Source organism: Gekko japonicus, unplaced genomic scaffold, assembly GCF_001447785.1.
Source record: "Gekko japonicus isolate JY-2015 unplaced genomic scaffold, Gekko_japonicus_V1.1 scaffold1025, whole genome shotgun sequence".
Taxonomy (NCBI): Eukaryota; Metazoa; Chordata; class Lepidosauria; order Squamata; family Gekkonidae; genus Gekko; species Gekko japonicus.
In genome coordinates this window covers 404577-414159 of record NW_015169203.1, presented here as the reverse complement: position 1 = coordinate 414159, position 9583 = coordinate 404577, and the positions used below count along the sequence as shown (strand labels likewise).

At 43.8% G+C, this 9583-nt stretch overlaps 1 protein-coding gene across 2 annotated transcripts in view; it reads right to left on the bottom strand.

Moving 5' to 3' along the window:
- Positions 1 to 9583, bottom strand: part of SNTG1 (syntrophin gamma 1) — a 241805-nt gene that overhangs the window by 212488 nt on the left and 19734 nt on the right. For both annotated transcript variants that reach the window (XM_015416347.1, XM_015416348.1), the window contains exons 4-6: positions 5286 to 5343; positions 1243 to 1286; positions 877 to 918 (exon numbers count right to left, since the gene is read on the bottom strand). In XM_015416347.1, the coding sequence (XP_015271833.1) occupies positions 877 to 918; positions 1243 to 1286; positions 5286 to 5343 (144 nt within the window). The remainder of the gene's footprint in view (positions 1 to 876; positions 919 to 1242; positions 1287 to 5285; positions 5344 to 9583) is intronic.

Below are 9583 nucleotides of genomic sequence, written 5' to 3'. Positions count from 1 at the left end.
ACTTGTATTTATTTATTTGATTTATACCCTGCCCTCCCCACCAAAGCAGGCTCAGAGCGGCTTACATAAAAGGTTAAAACAAGTTAAAAATATAAAACATTTATAAGACATTATAAGATGGCAAAAACAAATTTCATTATTAGCCATAGTGGGCAACTATCAGCAGTAGTTACAGGCCTGCTGTCCAGGCCCCATGCTATATTTCAAGTTGTGCCGGCAGAGGACAGGCTGTCAATGGTGCCTTCCAGGGCATGGGTCTTAAGCCTCTGTTCAACTATTAGGTGCAGCTCCTCAGTCAGATGCCTGGTGGAAGAGCTCCATCTTGCAGGCCATGTGGAATTGTAATAAATCCTGCAGGGCTCTGATATCCTCCAGGAGGTCGTTCCACCAGTGTGGAGCTGCTACAGAAAAAGCCCTAGCCATGGTAGGTACTCAGCATTTTAATGGAGGGATTTCACCTTTTAAAATTGTTTTTGCAAGCTGCTTCTAGCCTGAAAATCATTTAGGCTACTGGCCGCTTTATGCTATTTTCACCCTGTCTGGGGTTTACAATTAGTTTACTATTAATTTTATGCTGTTTTATGATGTATTGTATTATTTTACTTTGTGAGCTGCCCCAAACACATCTCTGGAGGGGCAATCATATAAATTTGGTAAAAATACAAATAGAATAAAAAATATTAGGGAATTACTGCAGCGAGTTAAACAGTTTCATGAAAAGGACATAATATCAAAAGGCTGGGTCCTTTGACAAACTGAAAGGGGGAAAAAGACTGATGTACTTGCAAAGCAGCTCACTGAACATTCTAATAGGAGCGCAGCAGTGTCTATTTACAGTATAAACATAATTGTTTAGAAAAAGGATTATAAACTCACCACTTCTTCATGCCTGCATTTTCTTACATTAATTCCATTAATCTGTTAAGGAAGATGAAATGATATGTTGAGTGTAATACTTCTCACACAGTGGTACATTTACATTTATAGAGATAAATCTGATATTGGTAGTGGGCTTATTTGCATTAGGGGAGCCAGGCACAGCCAGTGGAAGTCCATGGGAGGGAGTAGCCATTGGTAATGCTATAACAATCACTTCCAGGAAAACCCTAAAGAGGCCTGGTTTTCCTGGTTTCTGTCAGATGATATTTATTTAAAACAAAAACCTTCAAGCAGCAGCAGGAAACAGAAACTGGGATTGGGGATTCCCTGCCCCCCATAGGGGGGCTGGCGGGCTTGACTTACCTGCAGAATTGCATCGCCTATGAACAGCAAGCCTGAGAGTTCCGCTGTGAATAAAAAATGGCATTTCAATTGTTGTGTGTGAACATACTGAGAAAATTTACTACACTTTTGTCTCTAGTATATACCCCAGACTGAAATCTCAAAAATATAAAGCATTATTAATATTTTTAATGTTTGCCAGTGAGGCCTTATAGTTCTTATGTCTAATTTTCTTATGTCAAGGTTTGAGCCTACAGTGGGTCACAAACTAGTGGCCTGAGCCTCAGACCAGGATTATGCAGTGTTCTTCCATCCAGTTCTAGTCAAAGGACAGAACTGCTAAAAGACCTGTTCTTGTTCACCACAGACATTCACTTGTCTGCACATTCTACATTGCCTTACACTGCTCTCAACATTACTGGAACAGAGTCCAACACAAAGTAGGTAAGGGACAGACTATATATATTTTTTTCCCTTAGTGACAAAAAACCTGCAACATCTATATGTGAAGGTGTTAGTAGAATGACAGGCAGAAGCAGTGGGGGGATAAGAGGTCTGTATTTAACCAAAAACACTGAGAGTAAACTGCGCCCCAATGGTATAACCAGCACCACCCAAAGGGGCTTGTTTTAAAGAAGTGACCCTCTATGTCGAAGAAGAGAAGAGGAGGAGGAGGAGGAAGAAGAAGAAAAGGGAGGAGGAGGAGATTTATACTCCACCCTTTACTACCCAAAGGAGTCTCAGAGTGGCTTACCTCCTTTCCCTTCCCTTCCCTACAACAGACACCCTGTGAGATAGGTGGGGCTGAGAGAGCTCTTTCTAGGACTACTCTTGACAGAACAGCTCTGAGACAGTCATGACTGACCCAAGGTCACACCAGCAGCTGCATGTGGAGGAGTGGGGATTCAAACCCAGTTCTCCATGATTAGGGTCCATGCTTCTAACCACTACACCAAACTGGCTCTTAGCTATGCCACTATTAAGCACAAATGCCTCACCTGGAGTAGACCCTGGACTCTATGATTTTGTAATGAATACGCTGAACACTGTGCAAGGAAAGGATTCATTATCTCTTGGGATATGTTCGGGGAGTGCCTCACATCTAGACGGGAAGCCATTTATGCTGAACACTGTGTCAGTGCAAAACATCCCTGTCACTCAGATTTAGAGGCATCTGTCCCTTATATATAAAGCCATAGTGTGGCCCAACGTTCCAATGCACACCAACAGTGTTTGGAGGCTTGAACTGTCAGTCAGAGATGCTGGCTGGGTTGCCTGGCTGCTTTGTGTAGTCCCGCCCACGTCAGCCCCGGCCAGCATGTTCGGCTCAGTCTGCTCTGGGCCTCTGACAGGAGAGGACCATCTACAGACTGAGCGCAGGGACGGGGCTTCTACGGCTGGGCCGCTTCAGCCCACTTTTCTCTGATTGGGACAGCATTTCAAGGTCATTTGCATATGGAAGCTGATTGGACTTCACTCCATTCCACACCTCAACCCCCCACCCCCGCAAGACAGTTGGAATTGTCAGTTGCATATGGGACCTGGTGTATTTTGAGGTAAAATATGTCCTCACTCACAACACATCACTTCCCCTTCAAAAGAAACAAACCCAATAACACAATCATGCCACACCACAAAAAGACAGATCACACCACAAGCAGAATACCACAAGGCAAAAAATGATAGGAAAAGGTGCCAGCAGTCTGCCACAGATATGTACCTGGGAGTGCAGGTCCCAGGTTCATGTATTAAAAGCTGTTTGGGGGATTATGGACCATTCACAGACTTTCAACCTTAACATACCTCATAGGGTAGTTGTGCGGATCATACAGGGAAGAGGAGAAAGGGGAGAGGAGAATGATGTCAGCTGCTTTGGTTCTCACTGCAGGGAAAGACTGCCCTTTCCCTAGGCAGAGTCTGGGGGGGGGGATGTAAACCTGAAGACAGGCAGGCAGATAAAGGTAGGCTGATGGTTGCCTGGAAAGGACATAGGGTTGCCAACTCCAGGTTGGAAACTTCCAGGATATTTTAGGGATGAAGCCTGCTGAGGGTGGGGTCTGAGGAGGAGGAAAAAGTGGACCTCAGAGAGATACGCCATAGACCCCACCCTCCAAACAAGCTGTTGCCAATCTCCAGGTAAGGGCTGGAGAGCACTCAGAATTACAACTGCTCTGCAGAAGGGAGGGCAGAAGTCAGCTGAAGTCAAAGGGGCAGATAATGGTAGGTTGATAGTTAGCTGGGAAGGAGATGGGGTTGCCAACTCCAGGTTGGAAACTTCCAGGATATTTTAGGGATGAAGCCTGGTGAGGGGGAGGTCTGAGAAGGAGGAAGAGGGGGACCTCAGAGAGATACGCCATAGACCCCCCCCTCCAAACAAGCTGTTGCCAATCTCCAGGTAAGGGCTGGAGAGCACTCAGAATTACAACTGCTCTGCAGAAGGGAGGGCAGAAGTCAGCTGAAGTCAAAGGGGCAGATAATGGTAGGTTGATAGTTAGCTGGGAAGGAGATGGGGTTGCCAACTCCAGGTTGGAAACTTCCAGGATATTTTAGGGATGAAGCCTGGTGAGGGGGAGGTCTGAGAAGGAGGAAGAGGGGGACCTCAGAGAGATACGCCATAGACCCCCCCCTCCAAACAAGCTGTTGCCAATCTCCAGGTAAGGGCTGGAGAGCACTCAGAATTACAACTGCTCTGCAGAAGGGAGGGCAGAAGTCAGCTGAAGTCAAAGGGGCAGATAATGGTAGGTTGATAGTTAGCTGGGAAGGAGATGGGGTTGCCAACTCCAGGTTGGAAACTTCCAGGATATTTTAGGGATGAAGCCTGGTGAGGGGGAGGTCTGAGAAGGAGGAAGAGGGGGACCTCAGAGAGATACGCCATAGACCCCCCCCTCCAAACAAGCTGTTGCCAATCTCCAGGTAAGGGCTGGAGAGCACTCAGAATTACAACTGCTCTGCAGAAGGGAGGGCAGAAGTCAGCTGAAGTCAAAGGGGCAGATAATGGTAGGTTGATAGTTAGCTGGGAAGGAGATGGGGTTGCCAACTCCAGGTTGGAAACTTCCAGGATATTTTAGGGATGAAGCCTGGTGAGGGGGAGGTCTGAGAAGGAGGAAGAGGGGGACCTCAGAGAGATACGCCATAGACCCCCCCCTCCAAACAAGCTGTTGCCAATCTCCAGGTAAGGGCTGGAGAGCACTCAGAATTACAACTGCTCTGCAGAAGGGAGGGCAGAAGTCAGCTGAAGTCAAAGGGGCAGATAATGGTAGGTTGATAGTTAGCTGGGAAGGAGATGGGGTTGCCAACTCCAGGTTGGAAACTTCCAGGATATTTTAGGGATGAAGCCTGGTGAGGGGGAGGTCTGAGAAGGAGGAAGAGGGGGACCTCAGAGAGATACGCCATAGACCCCCCCCTCCAAACAAGCTGTTGCCAATCTCCAGGTAAGGGCTGGAGAGCACTCAGAATTACAACTGCTCTGCAGAAGGGAGGGCAGAAGTCAGCTGAAGTCAAAGGGGCAGATAATGGTAGGTTGATAGTTAGCTGGGAAGGAGATGGGGTTGCCAACTCCAGGTTGGAAACTTCCAGGATATTTTAGGGATGAAGCCTGGTGAGGGGGAGGTCTGAGAAGGAGGAAGAGGGGGACCTCAGAGAGATACGCCATAGACCCCCCCCTCCAAACAAGCTGTTGCCAATCTCCAGGTGAGGGCTACAGATCACTCAAAATTACAACTGCTCTTCAGGTAGCAGAGATCAGTTCCTCTGGAGAAAACAGTGGACTCGTCATTATACCCTGCTGAGGTCAGCACAGCAAATTGACACTGTTTGCCCAAAGCCAGAGCACTCTCCCGGAGCCTCTTTCTAGATTCCGTTGTATTTATTTCCACAACGGGCCTTATTCCTAGTGTTTCTAATAAAGAAGCTATGCAATCATCTTAACTGAAATGTTTTTATTATTATTTACAAAATGTATACCTGCCTTTATGCCATTATCAGGGCCATAGAGGTGGCCATGAACTTGGAGGGATCATTTTTAAATCTTACATTTGGATAGTCTGGCACAGATACATACTTACCTCTTTGCTCTTTGGAAATTTTGGAGACCACCACTGGAATGTTATGCTCTGCTCCTCCCTGTGAGATGAAAATAATCATAATTCATTGAGCTATTTTGAACTTATAAATATTGCATCCCTTTAATGATCTTACTTAATTTCCTGTTTACACTATTTCAGGTGAGGGGAAAAAGAATATCGTCTACTATACAATACTGTGTTATAGTAAAGTTTTCTAAGGCAATCATCTCTATTGTTGGGTGGGACGTCTGTTGGTAGCAGAAACAGAATGGAACAATGAAACACAGTTGACAAAGAAAGCAAACTCGCAGCAGGTTTCCCCAAACTCTCCACAGATTACTGTATCAACCCCATACCATAAAAGAGAAAATTGGCACAGTTCTGAAAATGGTGACCATGCTGTGATCATTTTCTTGTCAGGCTGACAAGGCAAAGATGAAAAAAAAAGCATACAATAGGAACCAAGACATCTGGATGTTAGATTAAAAGGAATGTTAAGCTTCTCTTTATGGCTTTCATTCTCTTTGTTCTCAGTCCCACACGCACCAAACTTCATAAGAAAATGGATAGGTAATATGTAATAGAAGAAAGGGAGTATTCTTAAAAAGATAACAACAGGTGATCTAGTGGGGTGGGGAAGGGACAGAAAATAAAATAACCTTCTCAGATTAACAGACCTTTATGGAGTTACATTTAAAGTAAAACAGAATTCATACACACTCATTTTTAACAAAATGTAAAAGGTAGCTTTAGACTATCTCTTTAAGCAAACCAGAAACACCAGTGCTAATCCTTTACTGTGTTTCTGTTTTTTAACACTTTTATTTGTCTTTCCTTAAACAATCACCTTGTTGCTAGCTTGAGTCATGCCGGCCACATGACCACGGAAACGTCTTTGGACAGCGCTGGCTCTTCGGCTTTGAAACGGAGATGAGCACCGCAACCCTAGAGTCGGATTCGACTGGCTTTCGAGCAAGGGAACCTTTACCTTTACCTTTACTGCAACATCACTAATCATGAACAGTACATCAATTAAAGGGGGAGCATCATGACACCTGCTGTCACCTTTCCTAGGGCCTGCAAAGTGTTTTTAGAAAGTGGGCAGGACCAGGCAGGAAGTTTGCCCAGCTGGGCCACCACAGCACAAGGATCTTTACCACATATCTGACAGTAAGCTGTGTTTATACAAGAACATATTCTTAAACAATATGCTCGTTTTAAAGGGCAAACTGTTAAACAGAGTTTGTAATGATTCCTTGTTTTATGAGCGTGTGTGTGCCTTTAAATGCTTGGTTGGAGTGCATGGTTAATAGACTAGAGTGATTGAGAGGGACAAATGTGCTGTGATTGGTGGATGACAGAGTGTTGGAGGGGTTTTTGAAGTGAATCTGTGTGGATGTGTCAGTGTGTCAGTTATGAGAGACAGGAAAATCAGTTGGAATTGTTCAGTTGGAGAGTTAAGTCAGTGAGTGTTCAGTTAGTTCTGAGTGAGTATATAAAGTTCTGAGTGAGTATATAAAGAGAGCAGTATATATGTCCTTAGCCTGTGTGGCTGACAATAGCAAAGAGTGACTCCTGTTAATGTTGGAACTGAGTGTCAAAACAAAAAAGACTGTGTGTGTGATACATTTGATAGACATATTTTCAAGTCCCTTTATCCAAGATAGTTACAGAATAACCAACCTCATATTTTGTTCGTACTTCAATAAATCAACTTTTGTTCAAGTTTATCCCCGAATTTAGTTCTATCTCTCCTCAGAACCACACAGATCCCTGAAAAGCCCCGACTCTAGATCACCTTACCAGCAAAAGAAACAGAGAGAAGGTTTCGAGATCCTTACATTCCTGGTGGCAGCAGAAACTACCCCGTTTACAAAAGCAAAGAGCACATTTAAAGGGAAAACCAGTCCTCCCTAATAAGAGGACACCACAGAGCTCCTGTCTGAAATGTTGAAGAGTTACTATTAGAGTTCTGCATAACCTCACTTCTTGACATTTTGTGGTTGGCTCCACCTCCTGAGGCAGCCATTTTGTGGTTGTGCCCACTACCCTGAGTCAGGAGCCCAAAGGTGCCTGCAGGCTGGAAAATGATGGGGGACCCCTGACTCAAAAGAAGACAGACTGAAGACATTATTTGAATTAACTGTCCATTTGAATAGCTTTGGTATATTCAGGTGAACATTTTCCTCTCAGTGAGAGTTGGTTTTTCTGAAGAAATTTAATTTGTGATGGATTTCTACAACTAATACCAAAAAACAAGCCAGATGTTTTACAGTTTATCCCTCTAGCTTTGGCTATAGAATTCAGTGTGCTAAAAATTAATCATCTCTGAGATTCAACTGTTCCACTTGCTAGCTAAAGCATTATGACTGCATACTAATTAAAAAAGCTTGAATTACTCTGCCCAATGGAATCAGCAAATCATGTGCCTTTTATGACATGGAATAGTATGTCACACTATTTGACTGAGCCTTCTGGGTAGGGCGGAATATAAATCCATAAATAAATAAATAAATAAAATATTAACTAAGGCACTTGGCCAGCCTTGAAGTAGTCCAGAATAATTTCTAAGGCTCATTTTAGCTCTCCCTAAGCTGCTTTGATGAGAGCTGAAACCGGTATCCCTTCTCTTAAGGTTCGGGCACACCTTATAATTATTAGATACTGGAAAAGAATGGAAAACTCAGAAATTAACTCCTTGTCACCAATCCTTTAACCTGCTGTTAGTCAAAGATTCGCAGTGCCACAATTTTCTTAACAATATTCGTTCAAGATACTCTATCCCCAATGATCTTTTGGGAACATCAATTGATAAATCCCAACTGAGAAACTGGATTTATGACTTTGACGCCTGGCTAGATCGCTCTTTTATATTAAAACCAAAAGCAGCACCATGGTACAAACTAATTAAATCGGACCATACTAGAACTCCATATCTAGTAACATCTCCAAATATGTACTTAGAGCATCCTTTACTTCCCTACGGTTTCAATCAATGCCAATGGAGGGCTGCTCTAACCAAACTCCATTGGCCCATCGCCTTTGTATTTGTGGCACCCACACACTCGAGGACTTACCACATTATATCCTTTTTTGCCCACTGTATTCCAGTCCGAGGGCTAACATATTGGCAGGTATTTTATCTGGTCTTAGTCTATACACAGTTGAGGATCAAATCTCATTTTTGTTATCTGACATTGATGCATATGCTTCTTATAAAGTTTCACTATTTGCCCTTGCTGCAAAGAATATACGTTCCAAGGTGGCAACGGAAGGAGGATTATCTAGGTTACTGTATTAAATTAGTCACATTTTGCTACTGACTTTCGGTACTTTTGTATATTTTGATATTAGCCTTGTTCATAATCTGTATTTTTATTGCCGAGAGTTTTGTAACCTTGTAAAAGCCAATGGCTAATTACAATAAATTGAACTGAACTGAACTAAGGCACTTTCCATTCACATTTGGGGGAGGGTAACATTTGAGACTTCTGACATGTCAAGTTTTAGAATGGGTCAAATGGAGGCCAAAAATAACATCTAAGATGGAGGATGAAATATGAAAGCACCACTTCTGATTAAAGAGTGCTGCAAGTGTGTCGGGACACTGGAAGGCCATCTAGAGAGATTTTGAAGAGCAAGAAGCCAAGGAAATCAGAAATTGACCCCACAGACAGTAAACCTGGCCCATTCTTGTGAATGTTAACACACACACCCCACCACCACTCACACACACAGAGCCACAATTTGGGACTTTTTCTTTGTTTCTTTTACCTTAAATTTGTTTCAAATCAGAATCCTAAACCAGGATTAAAAATATGGATTCTGGATTATGGGCAAAGGAAAAGACTCCATTTTTGAGGGGAGCATCAGAAATCATGACATCACAACCAATTAAACTGAGGACGTTCTAAACTAGAAAGTCTTCATGTGTCAGTTACGGTTGCCTGGTCCTGTCCACTTGCTGGTGGGGAACTTTGAAGAGGTGTCCCTGCAGGGGAAGGGGATGTCCCTAATGTGATTATGTCATGCAGAAGTGACATCATCATTAGGGAGGCAACTTGAACTGCAAGTGGTGAATTCATTGCTTGAAATTCAGGCGTTGGCGGCCCCCACTTGTAAAAAGCATTTAAAGGGACCCTTTAAATGTTTTTACAAATGGGGCCGCCCATGGCAGAACTCCAAGTGGCAAATTCACCACTTGCAGTTCAGGCATGCGGCCAGCAGCCACCCCTTTCCCTCCTCTCCTGCCAGCTCTTTTAGCATTATGCACCACTAGGTGGCGAGCTAGACTCGTT